The sequence below is a fragment of the Nansenia antarctica genome, assembly GCF_963989245.1.
Source record: "Nansenia antarctica genome assembly, chromosome: 3".
Lineage (NCBI taxonomy): Eukaryota > Metazoa > Chordata > Actinopteri > Argentiniformes > Microstomatidae > Nansenia > Nansenia antarctica.
Window position 1 is genome coordinate 24785078 of NC_137688.1, and position 18230 is coordinate 24803307.

General features: G+C 43.9%; 1 protein-coding gene across 1 annotated transcript; it reads left to right on the top strand.

Annotated features, from left to right (window-relative positions):
* Window positions 1-1798: 1798 nt before the first annotated feature.
* LOC308153927 (seipin-like) lies at window positions 1799-6286 on the top strand (the record flags this gene model as incomplete). Its single annotated transcript, XM_080527111.1, has 8 exons — window positions 1799-2061; window positions 2517-2598; window positions 2893-3040; window positions 4187-4344; window positions 4714-4811; window positions 5003-5132; window positions 5370-5433; window positions 6009-6286. The coding sequence occupies 8 exons, from the start codon at window positions 1799-1801 to the stop codon at window positions 6284-6286; spliced, it is 1221 nt and encodes a 406-aa protein (XP_080383237.1).
* Between the last annotated feature and the right edge of the window lie 11944 nt (window positions 6287-18230).

An 18230-nucleotide genomic window follows, 5' to 3' on the forward strand; every position in this document is an offset into this window, starting at 1 on the left:
TTGAGAGCTCTAGAGTTGTGTTCAAGAGCTCATGTCAAGTGCATAGCAAACCAGGGAGTTCTTCCATCAACTGCGCTAAAGGGAATTCCAGGCTTATTTTGATAAGTCTCACGAGAGTTGTAAAAAATAAGGCCGTCTTTTGTAAATCTCGCGAGAGTTATCAAAATAATTTCTTTAGCTACGTTGAACTAGACTACCGTTCCAAATGAGAAAAGGGGAGGCATGTATGTAAGGCCAAATCATCAAAAGGCCAAATCATCCAAATGTTAATGTCTGAGCTTACTGACAGATGTGTCAGTATGTGACAATTCAGAGACATTGAATTGTGAAGCAGCATTAGCCTACTGCTAATGCCTTTGCACTTGAGGACTGGGCTGTCGCTGTTTGGTGCCAAATAATTTGATATGTCAACATCCTCAATATTACTTAATAAAGGTGTGGCGAAATAGAACTTGTGGGAGGAACGACGACAAAAGAGGAAAACATGACCAGCAATTGTGCTTCAGTTGCGTATATACTACAGAATAGTTTATGCGCTACTAGGTCCTCTGATTTATCTAGTAGCCTACTTCATCCTCCATACTTGACCAGCTCACCTTTTATCAATCCTACATGGTGGAGTAGTTAGTTACACTGTAACTTTACAGAACTGCTTAAAATGCTGTACTGTTGCGAGAGAGTGAGGAATGCACTCTTAGCAGAGTCTCTTACCAATAACATTGTTTCAATCTAAGCAGCCTATCAGAACGCTTGAGGTGAGGGGGGGGCTGTAGGGGTCAGTAGGGGTAGGCGCATTATCAAAACGTGTTTGAAACAATACCCAATTTCTCTAAGTATCAGAGGTCCTCGAGACATCCAGAGGTGAGTTGTAATCAATGTTTTCAATACTGCTTTTACAGTGGGCTCTTCTTACTTTTAACAGTGTTTATTAGATCAAGAAATAAACTATATCTTCATGTCTAATCTATGTTTTATTTACGTTTTAATGTGTCTATGTCTATTTCAATTACCACCATATTTATAATTTAATGACTAGATGAAAAGTGTTAATAGTGCTATAGTCTCACCATTGTGAGAATGGGTGAATGAGAGGCCGCTTTGGAATAAGGCGCTATATAAATCCATTAATACTACATGTAAAACTCTGCTCATGTAAAGCATGGATTTGCTCTGCTGCTGGATACACAAATACAAAAAACACATAATAATAATAATAATAATAATAATATCTTAGATTTATATAGTGCCTTTCTCAGACCCAAGGACATTTAACAGATTTCATAGACAGACAAAACAGAAAAACAAAGCAAAGAAACAAAGACAACGAGAGTGACAAAACTAGACTAGGGGCCAAAGGGGGAACAGGTGGGTTTTGAGGGCTGATTTAAAGGTGTCCAGGGCAGGGGCATTGCGGATCGCTGTGGGGAGAGAGTTCCAGAGGGTGGGAGCTGCCACACTGAAAGCTCTGCCCCCGAAGGTCCGTAGGTTGGTGCGGGGGGTGGAGAGTAGGCCCATGCCTAGGGACCGCAGGTTCCGGGAAGGGGTGTGTTGACAGAGAACAACATACATTGTCGATGTCCTTTATTTTCTTACAATAGTTAAATCAGGTATTATACTGACTTCACAAATTAGATTCTACCCCCTTCTGTCAATAATCCTATTCAGCTGAACTGTGCCTGCATGTGTTGCTCTGTGCTGTGCTCAGATGTGGATGTCCTATATTTTATCTTGACTGCATCATTCTACTGAGAATCAACAACAACAACAACAACAACAACAACAACAACAACAACAACAGATGGATCCAGGAAGTGAAACTATTGACAGTGGTGGTGGTCATAGGACAGATGATCTGAGTGACCTGATTGGACCAGCACTGCTCTGGCTCCAGGACGCAGTTGCTATGGCGATGCTCCAGGTGCATCAGAAGGTGTTCCAGGGGGCGGTGCTGGTGTGTGCTCTGGGGCTGCTGCTGTGGACCTCCATCTTCCTGTACGGAAGCTTCCATTACTCCTACATGCCCACAGCCACCTACACCACACCTGTGCACTACTACTACAGGTATGACACACACACACACGCGCACGCACACGTACACGTACACGTACACGCACACACACACACACACACACACACACACGCAAACACACACACACACACACACACACACACACACACACACACACTGTTCTGGCAGTGTATGAAAACTGGTGTTACACACACACACACACACACACACACACACACACACACACACACACACACACTGTTCTGGCAGTGTATGAAAACTGGTGTTACACACACACACACACACACTGTTCTGGCACTGTATGAAAACTGGTGTTACACACACACACACACACACACACACACTCTCTCTCTCTCTCTCTCTCTCTCTCTCTCTCTCTCTCTCTCTCTTTCTCACACTCATCCACCCCTAGACAATATGCCTAAAGCCAACCACAGATTTTTCTTTAGATAGAAGAAATAAGAGTTGTTGTCCTTTACCTCTGAAGGGCCGACTGTGACTCCTCTGACTCCTCCCTCTGCTCCTTCCCCACGGCCAACATCTCTCTGTTGAGGAACGGCAGGACGCAGGTGAACTGCTCGCCCTCTTTCACACCCTCTGCTCTTTCACACCCTCTGTTCTTGAAAACAGAATCAAGTATATTTGCTCCTACAGGAAATTGACTTGGTGAGGTTGGTACATAGGACATAAAAAAATAAAAAAAAAATAAAAACAACATTAATAATAATAATAATAATAATAATAATAATAATAAGCAAAAATAAATAAAAACATAAAAACATGTTTTTAATTATTATTTAATTCAGTAATTGGTTGAGGAGAAATACCTTGTCTTTTAACCACTATGAACCTGCCTACTCCAGGTGATGAACTATGGCCAGCCCTATCAGATCTCTCTGGAGCTGGAGATGCCAGAGTCCCCAGCCAATCAGGAGCTAGGCATGTTCATGGTCAGGATGTCCTGTTACACTAGGCACGGGCAGACCCTGGGCTCATCAGCACGCTCGGTGAGTGGAAAATGTTCCCGGAATGTTACACACACATACACACACACACACACACACACACACACACAGACACACACACACACACACACACACACACACACACACACACACACACACTCACCGCCTAGAACCCTCACCACCTAGAGTGAACACTCACCACCTAGAGTGAACACTCACCACCTAGAACCCTCACCACCTAGAGTGGAACACTCACCACCTAGAGTGGAACACTCACCACCTAGAACACTCACCACCTAGAACAATCACCACCTAGAACACTCACCACCTAGAGTGGAACACTCACCACCTAGAACACTCACCACCTAGAGTGGAACCCTCACCACCTAGAGTGGAACACTCACCACCTAGAGTGGAACACTCACCACCTAGAACACTCACCACCTAGAACAATCACCACCTAGAACACTCACCACCTAGAGTGGAACACTCACCACCTAGAACACTCACCACCTAGAGTGGAACACTCACCACCTAGAACACTCACCACCTAGAGTGGAACACTCACCACCTAGAACAATCACCACCTAGAACACTCACCACCTAGAGTGGAACAATCACCACCTAGAGTGCCGAGGGTGAATAAGGAACACTCACCACCTAGAGTGCCGAGGGTGAATAAGGTTACCCTGTGGCACTCAAGAATGTTGGGTGACTTTATTCACGCTCTGCACTCTCTATCCAGCTCACACTTTGTGAGTACACCCGCTTCCACACGCTGACACCCCACGCACTTGTCATACCAGGACAGCTTCTGCATGCTATGACTTCTAATGTATAGTTTATAACAAATTACTAGTTGCACCACTAGTGTGTCCTGTCTTACCTGTACTGTTGTCACTTTTATCTTGTATTATGCCTATTGCCTTACTGTCTGCAAATTGTCCGGATACTGCTGACTATATCCTGTCTTATTATTTGTTGTCACATGTCCTCCTGTACTATGGTCACTTTTATCTTGTATTATGCTTATTTGCCTTATGTCTTGTGCTGCAATGCCAGGAACCAAAGCCTAAGAATGGTACTCTCTTGCACTCATATAATGTGACATGACAATAAACTTGACACTTTCAACTTGAACCTAACAATGTAAAGTAGGCTGCATGTATGACCGAGGATCAATGATGTTGAGGTCTCATGTCCTGTTCCTCCCAGGCGATGCTGAGGTATCACTCTGGCCTCCTCCAGACTCTGGAGACACTGCTGTGTTTCCCAATGTTCCTGGCCGGAGCCTCGGAGCAGAGGCAGCTTGTGCAAGTGGAGCTCTTCTCTGACTACGTAGAGAACTCAGTGAGTCTCTGGATGACCCGATACTTCACTGTTGTTGTTGTTGTAGTTGCTGTTGATTTAACACTAGAAGAGCGGTGAGGGGTCACGGTACACAGAAAAACAGCAAAATAGCTTTATACTAGCTTATCCTGGTGTGATTTTGAAAATGTAAGGATACTGGGTGGTAGAACGCACATATCTAGGACAAGTCATGAAAGGAGGGTCCTGAAATTTGATAGAGTGCAAAGATATAACATTGTTTTTTACTCACAGGGTCACAGGGACCCCACCCATGGCTGTTCTAGTGTTAAAGTACTCTTGTCTATATCTTCTGTGTTTTATAGAATTATGTTAGTATTCTGATGTGACTGGGCTGTTCTCCTTCTCTAGTATTTTCCCTCTATAGGTGCCGTCATTGAGATCCAGTCCCGCAGGGTGCAGATCTATTCAGCGCAGCTCTACATTCACGCTCACTTCACTGGCATAAGGTTCCTCAGCTCCACCGTCAGCTGTCATACACAGTAGCACCTCCCTCACTGTGTGATAGATAGGCATGAAGGATTGTTACATTATTATCACAATACAGATTGATGTAATCCGTCTCTTCAGTTTATTATAACTCTGTTCTAATCTTCTAAATGACTTAGTTGGTCCTCCCCCTCCCCTCTACCCTCATCAGGTACTTCCTGTTCAACTTCCCACTGTTGTCAGCCGTGATGGGCGTGGCCAGTAACTTTACCTTCCTCAGTGTCCTCCTCCTCTTCAGCTACATGCGGCTCATCTGGGGCCAACTCTTGACCCCCCGGAAGGTGAGAATGCGAAGGTGGTTGGTTGGAATGGTGATTACCCCTGAAGAAATGTTCTAGAGATTTGACTTTCTGCCTTATTGTGTGTGTGTGTGTGTGTGTGTGTGTGTGCATGTGTGCGTGTGTGTGTGTGTGTGTGTGTGTGTGTGTGTGCGTGCGTGTGTGTGTGTGTGTGTGTGTGCGCGCGCGTGTGAGGTGAGAGATAGACCTCGTCTTCATCGCAGGTCACATGGGTTCCAGTCACAGATGGACCAGAATGCACCTGACATAGTCAACCCGCATGATCACCAGGATGACACAAGAGGTAAATGCTAGGGCTGTCAATGAGGAAATGTGATTTTACACCTTATATTATATATTATATATATATTATATTTCACCTTGCAATTAAGGTAGTCAGAGATTTTCTAAACATTTCTACACAACAAACCCAGAAGTGGTCCTTAAACAATGAGTGGAGGAGAAATAGCGGACATCACCGACTTTTAACCTCATATTCATTGTCTCCAGCGCTATATCAGTGTCTACAGTGAAGTTTTCTGTAGTAAAAAAAAAAAGAGTAAAGGTTCTAAGGAAATGCCCCCCTATGATGTCATTGGAATTGAAAACATAATTACCCCCAATGACATCAGGGGGGGGATTTCACTAAGATTGAATCTCCTGTAATTTTCACCATAAAACAAAGAAAATCACTGTTTTCCCTTCAACAACGAAATGGTGGCCTCCAGATCAATGGTGTGAATTCCCATTCCTTTAGATTAAAACAAACACACACACACACACACACACACACACACACACACACACACACACACACACACACACGCACACACATAATTCTAATTCTAATTCGATAGTATTTATTTTTATCAAAACCAGAGAATCCCTCATCAGATGCGGAGGAGCTGCGGGAGTCCTTCCTGATGAGAACCTCCAACCCCATCCAGGAGGACGACCAAGGGACCGTCTACCAGACAGGCTGGGGAGAGATGGTCATGGGACACAGAGGGATTCAGAGTGGCGTAGAGGACGAGACTGTTGTTGAAAAAGGGGTGGAGAGTATGCCACTTGGCACTGGGTTCGAGAGCTGGAGTGAGATACCAAAGAACCCTGAGATCACCCCTAGCCCAGGCACAGGAACCTGTCTGCTGTTATGAACTCCAGACAAGAATGCTCCAAGGTAAAAAAAACAACTGTCTAGATGCACAGTGGTCCAATGGCCAACAGGGGGCGCTAAATTATGACCTGAATGAAGATTTATTATTATGTTTATTTATCATTAGATTAGATTAGGTTAGATTCAACTTCATTGTCATTGCAGGGTACAAATACCAGACAACGAAATGCAGTTTAGCATGCAAATAACATGCAAATAGTGATATAAGAACATGATGTAAAAAAAAAAAAAAATGATATAAAAAACCTGACAATGATAGTGATAGGTACAGTAAGGCATGTCGTTTAGTGGCATATACAGTTATGAGCTATGTATAGTTATATAAAAGAGGCTATATCAAAGAGGTATGTGCAATGTGCAATAATACACTATAATACACTATGTGCAAGGGTTGGAACTTGAGTGTAGGCAGCTGACAGTACAGTATTACACAACTAGAGTGAAGGTCATGGGACAATCACAATGACACAAACAGCCTTTCCTCATTAATAAGGTCATCCATGAACTGTATGCTCTTGCTGATGAATTTATGACCTGTTAAAATAGAAAGGTTTAAAGGTCTATAAATGGTTTAAATTACAAGCTGCTCCTATATACAGTATGTTGTTCTTAACTCATCATTTTCATTTAATAAATCTACCAAACCTATTATTGGTGTTTATCTGTGTATGATATTGTTTCTATTGGTTTTTAACAGTGTCTTGTCAATCAATATTGAAAGAAATGGTGATAACACAACTGTTAAAATCATATTTCGGTATTTTCAATTCACAATTGTGTCTCACAAAATCAGATGAGATTCTGGGTTGTGAGATGAACATTGATTAATCTCACCAGGTCTCACGAGTCACAGGAAAACAAACCACGACTCTGGAATCATAACTGGAGTGCTTTTCACAAGAATTAGAATTATAAGGTTCTATCTCCGTTTAGGGTAGTTCAGAGATATTGAGCGTCAACGTTTTCTTTATGTTTTATGAGATGGAACCTTTGTATTTTATTAATTACTAACTAAAACATTTCAACATTTAAAAAAATAACACCACACAGGCATTAATAAACACCTAATGGATCAGATTATGTAAAAAACTCAATTTTTATAATTCTAACGTCACGAGTTCCTGTCAGTTCCTAGATAACATGAGAGATAGATGGCCTGGCAGTGTGAAGTTCAGTCTAGAGGTACACCAGTACCATCTGGTGTTTTGGAAACTCTGTGGTGTCGCTGCATGCAAAATATGACCACATCGGGGATAACGCCAGAGGAGAGAGCTGAACACAGTAGGCTACTGACTGTCAACCCTCCTGGGCCAGATGAGTTCTAGGAGTGACGTTGCATAACTTATCAAGGGGAGATGCAGTTAGATGCGAAAGGTAAGCTACTACGTACGTTATTGCAGTGTCAACATCAACAATTATTACAACACCTAAATAGGAAATATCAGTGCCATACGTGTTCATTTTCTGAATTTGTGTATGTTGTTTTGTTGTACGTGACAATAGGGAAACGATTTCTCCTTTTGTCGTCTTCTGTTTCTGGGGGTGTATAACCTTTACTGTGTCAGATCAGAGAACACGCTCTGGCCGTGTGTGTTCTCTGATGTGTTTGATTTGTTTCACTTTCATATATTATGTCATATTATGACACCTGCATTCTCCTCTCAGGGGACATGTCTCACACTCACACAGATGGATCGTAACTCTGGAGAGGATCTTATTTGTTTGGTTTTTGAGTTCCCTTCTGGGTAATTATGGACAGGGCATCGCCACCCTCTGTACTGGAAGGAAGGAGGGATGGAGAAAAAGAACAGGAAGCGGTAGAGGGAGCCTCAAATGAGGAAGTATTGGAAAACAGAGAAAATAATAACGAAGTGTACGACGTTGGACTTTTGAAAGAGTCTGACAAACATTTTTCGGCCAATGACAGAGTGTCCAGTGCATGCAGGGTAAAATCTGAAACCAAACTCCTCTCCGCACGGGCCGCCGCCTCGGACAGTCAGGGATCCTCTAGCCATGAGAGAGGGCCGGGAGAGGAACACGGGCCACTGGGGGACACAGAACCAGAACCTGGACCGCATGTGGCTCATGGACCTTCGCTGGGTACTCAACAATGTGACCGTGGGGAACGGAAGAGGGGGGAAGAGAGTGATGAAGGAAAGGTAGAGAGAGGAGAGGGCGTGAGGATGGGAATGAGGAGCACCAAGGATGAGGTGAAGGAGAGATGGAGAGTCAGAAAGAGGGAGAGGTTGGGAGGAAGCGAGGAAAGTGGTGGAGGGAAGGAATGGGAGAAGACGGAAAGGAGAGAGAGATGGAGCCGGGCTGGGAGGAGGAGAGAGACTGAAGGCCCGCTGGAGGAGAGGAATGAGGAGAGGGAGAATGCAGAACAGGCAGGGAATGAAGAGCAGGAGAGGACAGGTTATAGCGGGATAGAGGGAGAGAATGCAGGTGTTGGAGAGGGGAAAGAGGGAGGGAATGCAGAGAAGGAAGAGTGCCACAGGCCTTCCCCCCACACCCTCCTCTCCAGAATGTTCTCATCCTCCTCCTCTTCCTCCTTCACCCTCTCCTCCGCGGAGAGCGACGAGGTCTTCAGTGACGCAGAGGACACGGCCTCGAGGAGGACGACCATGAGGAGGGTAAGACCAGAGTGTGTAGACTAGAGAGAGAGGGAGGAGGGTAAGACCAGAGCGTGTAGACTAGAGAGAGAGGGGGGAGGGTAAGAACAGAGCGTGTAGACTAGAGAGAGAGGTTGACTACTGCAGCTCACCTAGGCTTTTCAATATCTCAGAGAGTTCATGTGAACTGTATAAACCTCTGCTGTCAGTTGTTGATTTGTTATTCTCCCCCATGAAAGAATGATGCAAGTGTCCTTCCCTTTTCTCAACCTCTCTCTGTCTAACTCCTGCCTAAGATTTGCATTAGGGTTGAAAGCCAGCGGGCAGATTTGAATGGTATTTGCATTGGTTCTACTGATGGAGATAGGAGTAAGGGGGGGTTAGGGTTAGGGTTAATGACATTGGGAGTTCTCTTTGTACAAGTGTCGCTCCTGGAGGACTTTCCTGACCATAATGCACTGGTCCGTGCGTCGGCAGAGTTCCTGGGTCCAGCTGGCAGGACATCAAGGCATGTGTCCGTTTATAAAAACACACACACCAGTGACACCACACACACAACTGTATTATCGGGCTACTCTATGACCTGTGTGTCAGCATGTCGTCAACATCATCAGTGTTGTTGTCATGTGACGATTGCTGCAGTTGAGTGGTCCTTTATGGAGGTTACAAAACAATACCATCTTTATTGTACACTTTTCAAGGAAAACGTGCATGTTGCTGTCATAGTATCCAGCCCAAGATACATACTGCATATATAATGTACACACACATCAGTGATGTGGCTGAGAGAAGCACAGCGTCAGCTACCCCCCCCCCCCCCCCCCCTCTGGATTTATGTTGCCAGGTAACTTCCAGCTGAGTGAGGGGGGGGAGGTGCTGAAGCGCTTCAGTGAGGTGGAGGCTTCCTGTCTGCAGGCCCTCATGGACGACCCCCTGCGCCCGTTTGTGCCGCAGTACCACGGCATTGCCACCAGAGGGGGCCACCGCTACATCCGCCTGGAGGACCTGCTCAGCGGCCTGAAGAACCCTGTCATCATGGACTGCAAGATGGGCATTCGGTAGGTTACTGTGTGTGTGTGTGTCTGTGTCTGTTCTCTGCTAAATCTAGGACAGACAAAAGGAAAGACAGTGAACACTGTAAAATGATTCTCCTGATGGTGCCATCATCAGGATTATGGTTCAAAACTGCAGATGGTAGAGGCCTTTTTATGTAATAGAGGCAGCAACCATATCAACATGTCTCTCAGGACGTATCAGGAGGAGGAGCTGATCAAAGCACGCACCAAGCCCACCCTGCGGACTGACATGTACCAGAAGATGGTGAAAGCAGATCCGTCGGCTCCGTCGGTGGAGGAACACGAGCAGCGAGGAGTCACAAAGTGGCGTTACCTGCAGTGGAGGGATACCACCAGCTCCACCTCCACGCTGGGCTTCAGGATCGAGGGCATCATGGTAACCCAAACCGTGACGTTAGAATTATAAGGTTCTATCTCCATTTTTGTCATTATTATTTTTTTTTTTTTACATAATCTGATCCATTAGGTGTTTATTAATGCCTGTGTGGTGTTCTCTTTAAAATGTTGAATTTTTTTAGTTAGTAATTAATAAAATACAAAGGTTCCATCTCACAAAACATAATCATGGAATGTAAAAACGTTGACGCTCAATATCTCTGAACTACCCTAAACGGAGATAGAACCTTATCATTCTAAGCTCACGAAACCTCAACACCCAAACCTCTCCTGTCCTCTTCTTATCTGAGTTAGTACAGTATTTTTCATGTTGGATATGGACTTGTTTTCGATAACATAATAATAATTAACGTAATAATGAATGACTCTTGCTGTCTTCCCACCTCCAGCTTCTGTAGTAGCTTGTGAGTCGTGGTACAGTTAAACGGCATGTCTGTCTTTGCCTCCGTGTTAGATGGAGGACGGAAGTGTCCAGCGGGACTTTAAGAATACGCTAACCTCAGCCCAGGTGACGGAGGTGCTGCTCTCCTTCACCAAGAGTCAGCTCCACATCCTGGTCAGTCACCTCCCGTCAACATCACCACATATGACCATACAGGTTTCTTCCCCAACACTAAGGGCTGGTTTCTCTGTTCAGTTGAAACTGGTATTCAGTCTATTCAAGACGATAGTCTTAACCTCTGTCTGGGTAACCCTGCCCTGAGAATGTGACTGAACACAGTCCCTCCCCCTCAGAAGGCCTACCACTCCAGACTTCAGGACCTGAGTGAAGCTCTGAAGGAGTCGCCGTTTTTCAAAACCCATGAGGTCAGACCTTAGACCTTAGTACTATAGCAATAATAAAAAAACACAATAAACCCTGACATATTTCTCCTGAAAGTGAGTGTTTTTGGGTTCTCTTGGTAGGTCATTGGCAGCTCGCTCCTCTTTGTCCACGACTTCACCAGTAAGGCCAACATCTGGATGATCGACTTTGGGAAGACCACCCCGGTGCCCAACGGCGTCCGGCTCCGGCACGACGTCCCGTGGGCCGAGGGGAACCGGGAGGACGCCTACCTGACGGGGCTGGCCGCCTTCACCTCCTCGCTGGGCCAGGCCATCAGGCAGGCCTGCGGGCAGCAGCAGGAGAACCACGGAGAGGAGATTCTGCAGGGCACACACCCTGAGGAGACACACAAATCCACCACCCACCCACAGGAACAGGGAGGTGGTCCGGGTGTAGGGGGGACACAGGCTGACACGGGGGGGGGGGGGGGGGGGGTGCTAGCGGACTTTTTGATTGACGGGTGTAGCTGCGTTTTTTGATTGACGGGTGGTAGCTTGTGCTACATCGACGGCAAAAGTGTGACCCCCCCCGTAGCGGTTGTGGCCCTAAGAAACCACCTAGACTGCTTATGCCAGCGGCTGGCCCTGGCAGCCCCTACAGATACATATCAGAGGCCTACAGGGACATATCAGAGGCCTACAGGGACATATCAGAGGCCTACATGGACATATCAGAGGCCTACATGTACATATCAGAGGCCTAGGGACATATCAGAGGCCTACAGGGACATATCAGAGGCCTACAGGGACATATCAGAGGCCTACAGGGACATCAGAGGCCTACAGGGACATATCAGAGGCCTAGGGACATATCAGAGGCCTACATGGACATATCAGAGGCCTACAGGGACATATCAGAGGCCTACAGGGACATATCAGAGGCCTAGGGACATATCAGAGGCCTACAGGGACATATCAGAGCCCTACCAGGAGAGAACACTCAGGAATCTACAGATTAAGATGATACTCACAGGAGTGTATCTGTTCTGGTTGAAATGGATCATGTTAAATGCTTGGCAAGTGCATGATGATTTGGCACAGACATTTTGTCACTGGGAGAGACAGTATTACTTTTTAAAAATGTTACAGGAATTCTCTTCAAGTTTCTCTTCAACTTTTTTTGGTTATGGTTAGTTAGGTGAACAATACAAGGGACTGTCTGTAGACAATGCCAAGATTGTTTTCATTGTGTTCATCGAAAACCTAACACCTGTATTACCAGACAAAGACATTTGCACCTGCTGGTTCGGCTCATTTGCTTATGCCGTTGAGGAAATCCAATTTGAATAGAATCTAACTGCATGAGGCTTTGTGGTGGTTATCTTTAACCATCCTCGCAGGTGAGACAACAAGCAACCAACATCCAAAGAAGCATCTGACAAAAAGAGCTCCTGTGGGCTAGGTGAGGGGGTAAAAGTTGACAGGTCCAGGTGGTCTTTTTGCTCCATACATGTTCACTCCACACTACTACTGTCAATTTTACAGAAAAGTCTAACTGGTATCCTTGGGGAGGCTCGATTCTGTTAAAGTAATGGTAGGTAGGGTAGTGGGGTCGTCCCAAGGATCCCGCGTAGCATCTATCCTTCATTACATTAAATCGTGTGCACAAATTACCCACCAGAGGGCGCTGTCTGGAATAATTAAGAGGATCAGGGCTGAAGTTTAGACATGAAGTTTAGATCGTGCATGCATTGTACATATTGATTGCAAATCATTGTTGATTGATTGCGTACCTTTTTATACGCACATCACAGAGAAAGCATCACTTGTTTTGACCTCCTACTTTTATACACATTTGTTCAGATTCGTTGGTCGATAGCTTGCTTAAAAACCAACAGCAGGATGCAAGTGCAGCAAAAAATGAGTTTTTTTGTCACGTTCCCGATGTTGCCTGGTAGAAGCTAGCTAACATGTTGACGGTGTGGAAGCCATGCTTGCTAACTGTCTCTGGTAATCAAGAAATACACACGACTGCTCGCATCGGTAAACATTCCGGAAAGAGAAAGATTTATTTGGCGCTCTTACATTTATAGACATGAATGTAATTAACATACGTAAACCTGCGTATGACAACACACAGCGTGAGTATGCAAATTAGATCAAACACTCAACACCCCCACTTGATCTCAGACTATACAATACAGTAATGAACAAGGAACATATTATCATTTAACATTAAACACCCCCACTAGATCTCAGACCTGTACAATACCGTAAAGAACAAGGTACTTTGACACACTTTAATAGATCACACACCCAACATGAATTGCATGAATCTCTCCATCTTGAACTTGGTCATTGGTTTCGTCATAGCATCTGCCACCATATCTTCTTTAGGACAGTACTCTAGTATGACTTTACCATCATTTACTGCTGAACGAACAAAATGATATCTAATATCAATATGTTTGGACCTTTGGCGGCACACTGGATCTTTTGATAAAGCAATTGCACCTTGATTATCTTCAAATATTTTCACTGGTGCATATTGACCATTGTTCTCCATCCCATTCATTAATTGTATTAGGTATAAACTCTCTTGTGTGGTCGCAGCCAGCGCCATGTATTCTGCCTCGCAGGTTGACAAGGCTACTGTAGCTTGTTTCTTTGATTTCCATGAAATCAGTGGGCCATCATCTGTTAAACTGAAGCAATAACCAGTCGTGCTTCGTCTGTCACTTAAGTCAGATACCCAGTCGGAATCACTCTTCCTGTAGCATAGCTTGTGGTCTACTGTGGCCTTCAAATACCTCATTACATGTTTAGCCATTACCCAGTGTTGTCCATTTGGTTCTGACAAATGCTGTGATAATTTACCCACGACCCAGCTCAAATCAGGCCTGGTACAGGTCATTAAGTAAATTAGACTCCCTACAACCTCACGGTATCTTTTGGGATCCACAGGGTCAGTGTCATTGTTGTTGTCTAATTTTGGTTCACATGGAGTGGACCTTGGCTTACAATCTGACATACCAAATCTTTCTAGTACCTTAGAGATGTATGTTTTCTGGCTCATCTTTACTGTTTGTTTGCTGTATACACAGTGGTCTGCCGGATTTTGAACAAAATTATTTTTACACAAGTAATCACTCAGCATCCTGTTCCAGTTCCTGCCAGATTGTTTCAACCCATATAGTGACTTGTTTAGTTTGCAGACTAACTTTTCCCCTGTGTCTGATTTTCGCTCAAACCCTTCTGGTTGTTCAATGTATACGTTATAATCGATAGGAGCATGTAGATACGCTGTCTTAACATCCATCTGGTGTAAGTTAAGGTCCTCAGGGCTCGACATTAAGGCTTGTCCGCTTGTCCGGGACAAGTACATTTTATGTTTGGACAAGTGGACTTCCTCCTGCAGTTGTCCGATGGACAAGTCAAAACAAAAACAAAAAATCAATATGTATTAATATCTGCAAACATTAATTCCTCCTTCCGATCTGAATAGTAAAAAAAAATAGCAAGCAAAGCGATGCCGCGCCTCATTCTGGCTATTTCAGTCTCTCGTAGTTCATTATCGTCATAGTTCGTAAATTCGCTCAGAGCGCCAGTCATAAAGAGACCAAGTAATTTGATTGGACAAAAGGCATTCCATGAGTGCTGATCAGATTCCAGAGGGAGTTTACGAACGCAGCCATAGTGTTGTGGGTCTCCTGTCACTAGTGCCATTCACGTGAACATGCGCATATTCGCTTCTTCTCAATGCCGCTTATTTTCATGTAGTTCGATGCGATCGTATATTTTAGGTTTGAAGTTTTAAGACCAGCACATCGCAATACGAACTTCAGAATGACACTAATGATAGATTTCTCAATTTGAATATAGGATACTATCCAAAGGCTAGCAAATAAGATTGCTTCCATTGGGGAGGGACTGTAGTTACAAATTTTTTTTGTAAATATTCCTAGATATTCATCCCTTTTGTGGCCAATCTTAATCTAAAAGGGTTAGGGTTAGGGTAATCACTGATTACCCCTACGTTTTTAAATAATTACAAAATATTGTTTAATGAATACATTAGAAAATTAAGGATACATCATTATCAAATCAATAGTCAAATGTGTTATTTGCATACACATACACTCACTGGCCACTTCATTAGGCACACCTTGGGGTTGGACCCCCTCTTTTGCCTTCAGAACTGCCTTAATTCTTCGTGGCATAGATTCAACAAGGTGCTGGAAACATTCCTCAGAGATTTTGGTCCATATTGACACTATAATATCACGCAACAGCCCGTCTGGCACCAACAACCATGCCAGGTTCAAAGTCACTTAAATCACCTTTATTTCCCATTCTGATGCTGGTTTGAACTTCAGCAGATCGTCTTGACCATGTCTACATGCCTAAATACATTGAGTTGCTGCCACATGATTGGCTGATTAGATATTTGCGTTAACAAGCAGTTGAAAAGGTGTACCTAATGAAGTGGCCGGTGAGAGTATAATATATTATTATTCATATTATTGCTTTTTCTAAATCTTTGGATTTGGACAAGTAACTTGAGCTCTAGGACAAGTAAAATATAAGTGCACTTGTCCGAAGGACAAGTACCTGAAAAAGCTTAATGTCAAGCCCTGAACTTGATAATAAAAACATTTGTATCAAATAAATAATTATAAATAAATTAATGATATATATATCTCCATGCCATCCACACAGCCCTGTCTACCCAGCAGCAGTCACCTAGAGCCCGCAGGGCCAGGTGGTTCGGCTTCATGCTCTTGTAGCGGACCTTCTCCCCTTCTGCCAGGCGGGCCCACTCCACCACGGAGAAATGTCTCCGCACGTCCTCAAACTTGTCCTCCTAGCGGGGAGAAGGCGTGTCAGCCTCCAGCATAGGTGTGTGTCCTCAACACTTCTCGTGCATAACTACTACTAGTGCAGCGTTGCTCTTCCACTGTTCTGTGTTAGAAAAGTACATGACATCACATTTTAGACATGTAGCAGACGCCTTTGTCCACAACTTACAACAAGTAGCCTACATTTGTCTCTAAGTAAGTGAATCATCTATACATCAGTCGTCATGAGAAAAAATAATTCATGCTAGGACCAGGGGCCATTGGCAGTCACAATGCTAGAATAATTAATTAAATCAATAGTAGTCAAATGTGTTATTTGCATACACATACACTCACTGGCCACTTCATTAGGCACACCTTGGGGTTGGACCCCCTCTTTTGCCTTCAGAACTGCCTTAATTCTTCGTGGCATAGATTCAACAAGGTGCTGGAAACATTCCTCAGAGATTTTGGTCCATATTGACACTATAATATCACGCAACAGCCCGTCTGGCACCAACAACCATGCCAGGTTCAAAGTCACTTAAAATCACCTTTATTTCCCATTCTGATGCTGGTTTGAACTTCAGCAGATCGTCTTGACCATCTCTACATGCCTAAATGCATTGAGTTGCTGCCACATGATTGGCTGATTAGATATTTGCGTTAACAAGCAGTTGAAAAGGTGTACCTAATGAAGTGGCCGGTGAGAGTATAATATATTATTATTCATATTATTGCTTTTTCTAAATCTTTGGATTTGGACAAGTAACTTGAGCTCTAGGACAAGTAAAATATAAGTTCACTTGTCCGAAGGACAAGTACCTGAAAAAGCTTAATGTCAAGCCCTGAACTTGATGATAATAAAAACATTTGTATCAAATAAATAATTATAAATAAATTAGTGATATATATATCTCCATGCCATCCACACAGCCCTGTCTACCCAGCAGCAGTCACCTAGAGCCCGCAGGGCCAGGTGGTTCGGCTTCATGCTCTTGTAGCGGACCTTCTCCCCTTCTGCCAGGCGGGCCCACTCCACCACGGAGAAATGTCTCCGCACGTCCTCAAACTTGTCCTCCTAGCGGGGAGAAGGCGTGTCAGCCTCCAGCATAGGTGTGTGTCCTCAACACTTCTCGTGCATAACTACTACTAGTGCAGCGTTGCTCTTCCACTGTTCTGTGTTAGAAAAGTACATGACATCACATTTTAGACATGTAGCAGACGCCTTTGTCCACAACTTACAACAAGTAGCCTACATTTGTCTCTAAGTAAGTGAATCATCTATACAGCAGTCGTCATGAGAAAAAATAATTCATGCTAGGACCAGGGGCCATTGGCAGTCACAATGCTAGAATAATTAATTAAATCAATAGTAGTCAAATGTGTTATTTGCATACACATACACTCACTGGCCACTTCATTAGGCACACCTTGGGATTGGACCCCCTCTTTTGCCTTCAGAACTGCCTTAATTCTTCGTGGCATAGATTCAACAAGGTGCTGGAAACATTCCTCAGAGATTTTGGTCCATATTGACACTATAATATCACGCAACAGCCCGTCTGGCACCAACAACCATGCCAGGTTCAAAGTCACTTAAAATCACCTTTATTTCCCATTCTGATGCTGGTTTGAACTTCAGCAGATCGTCTTGACCATGTCTACATGCCTAAATGCATTGAGTTGCTGCCACATGATTGGCTGATTAGATATTTGCGTTAACAAGCAGTTGAAAAGGTGTACCTAATGAAGTGGCCGGTGAGAGTATAATATATTATTATTCATATTATTGCTTTTTCTAAATCTTTGGATTTGGACAAGTAACTTGAGCTCTAGGACAAGTAAAATATAAGTTCACTTGTCCGAAAGACAAGTACCTGAAAAAGCTTAATGTCAAGCCCTGAACTTGATAATAAAAACATTTGTATCAAATAAATAATTATAAATTAATTAATGATATATATATACATCAGTCGTCATGAGAAAAAATAATTCATGCTAGGACCAGGGGCCATTGGCAGTCACAATGCTAGAATAATTAATTAAATCAATAGTAGTCAAATGTGTTATTTGCATACACATACACTCACTGGCCACTTCATTAGGCACACCTTGGGGATAGACCCATCTACCCCCCACTTCCCGTTTACCTTCTGGTAGGTTGGTCAAAGTATATGTATCGTTCTCTAAGAGAATCCATCTCCTCATGCATGGCCTTAGCCCAGTTTTCTGCC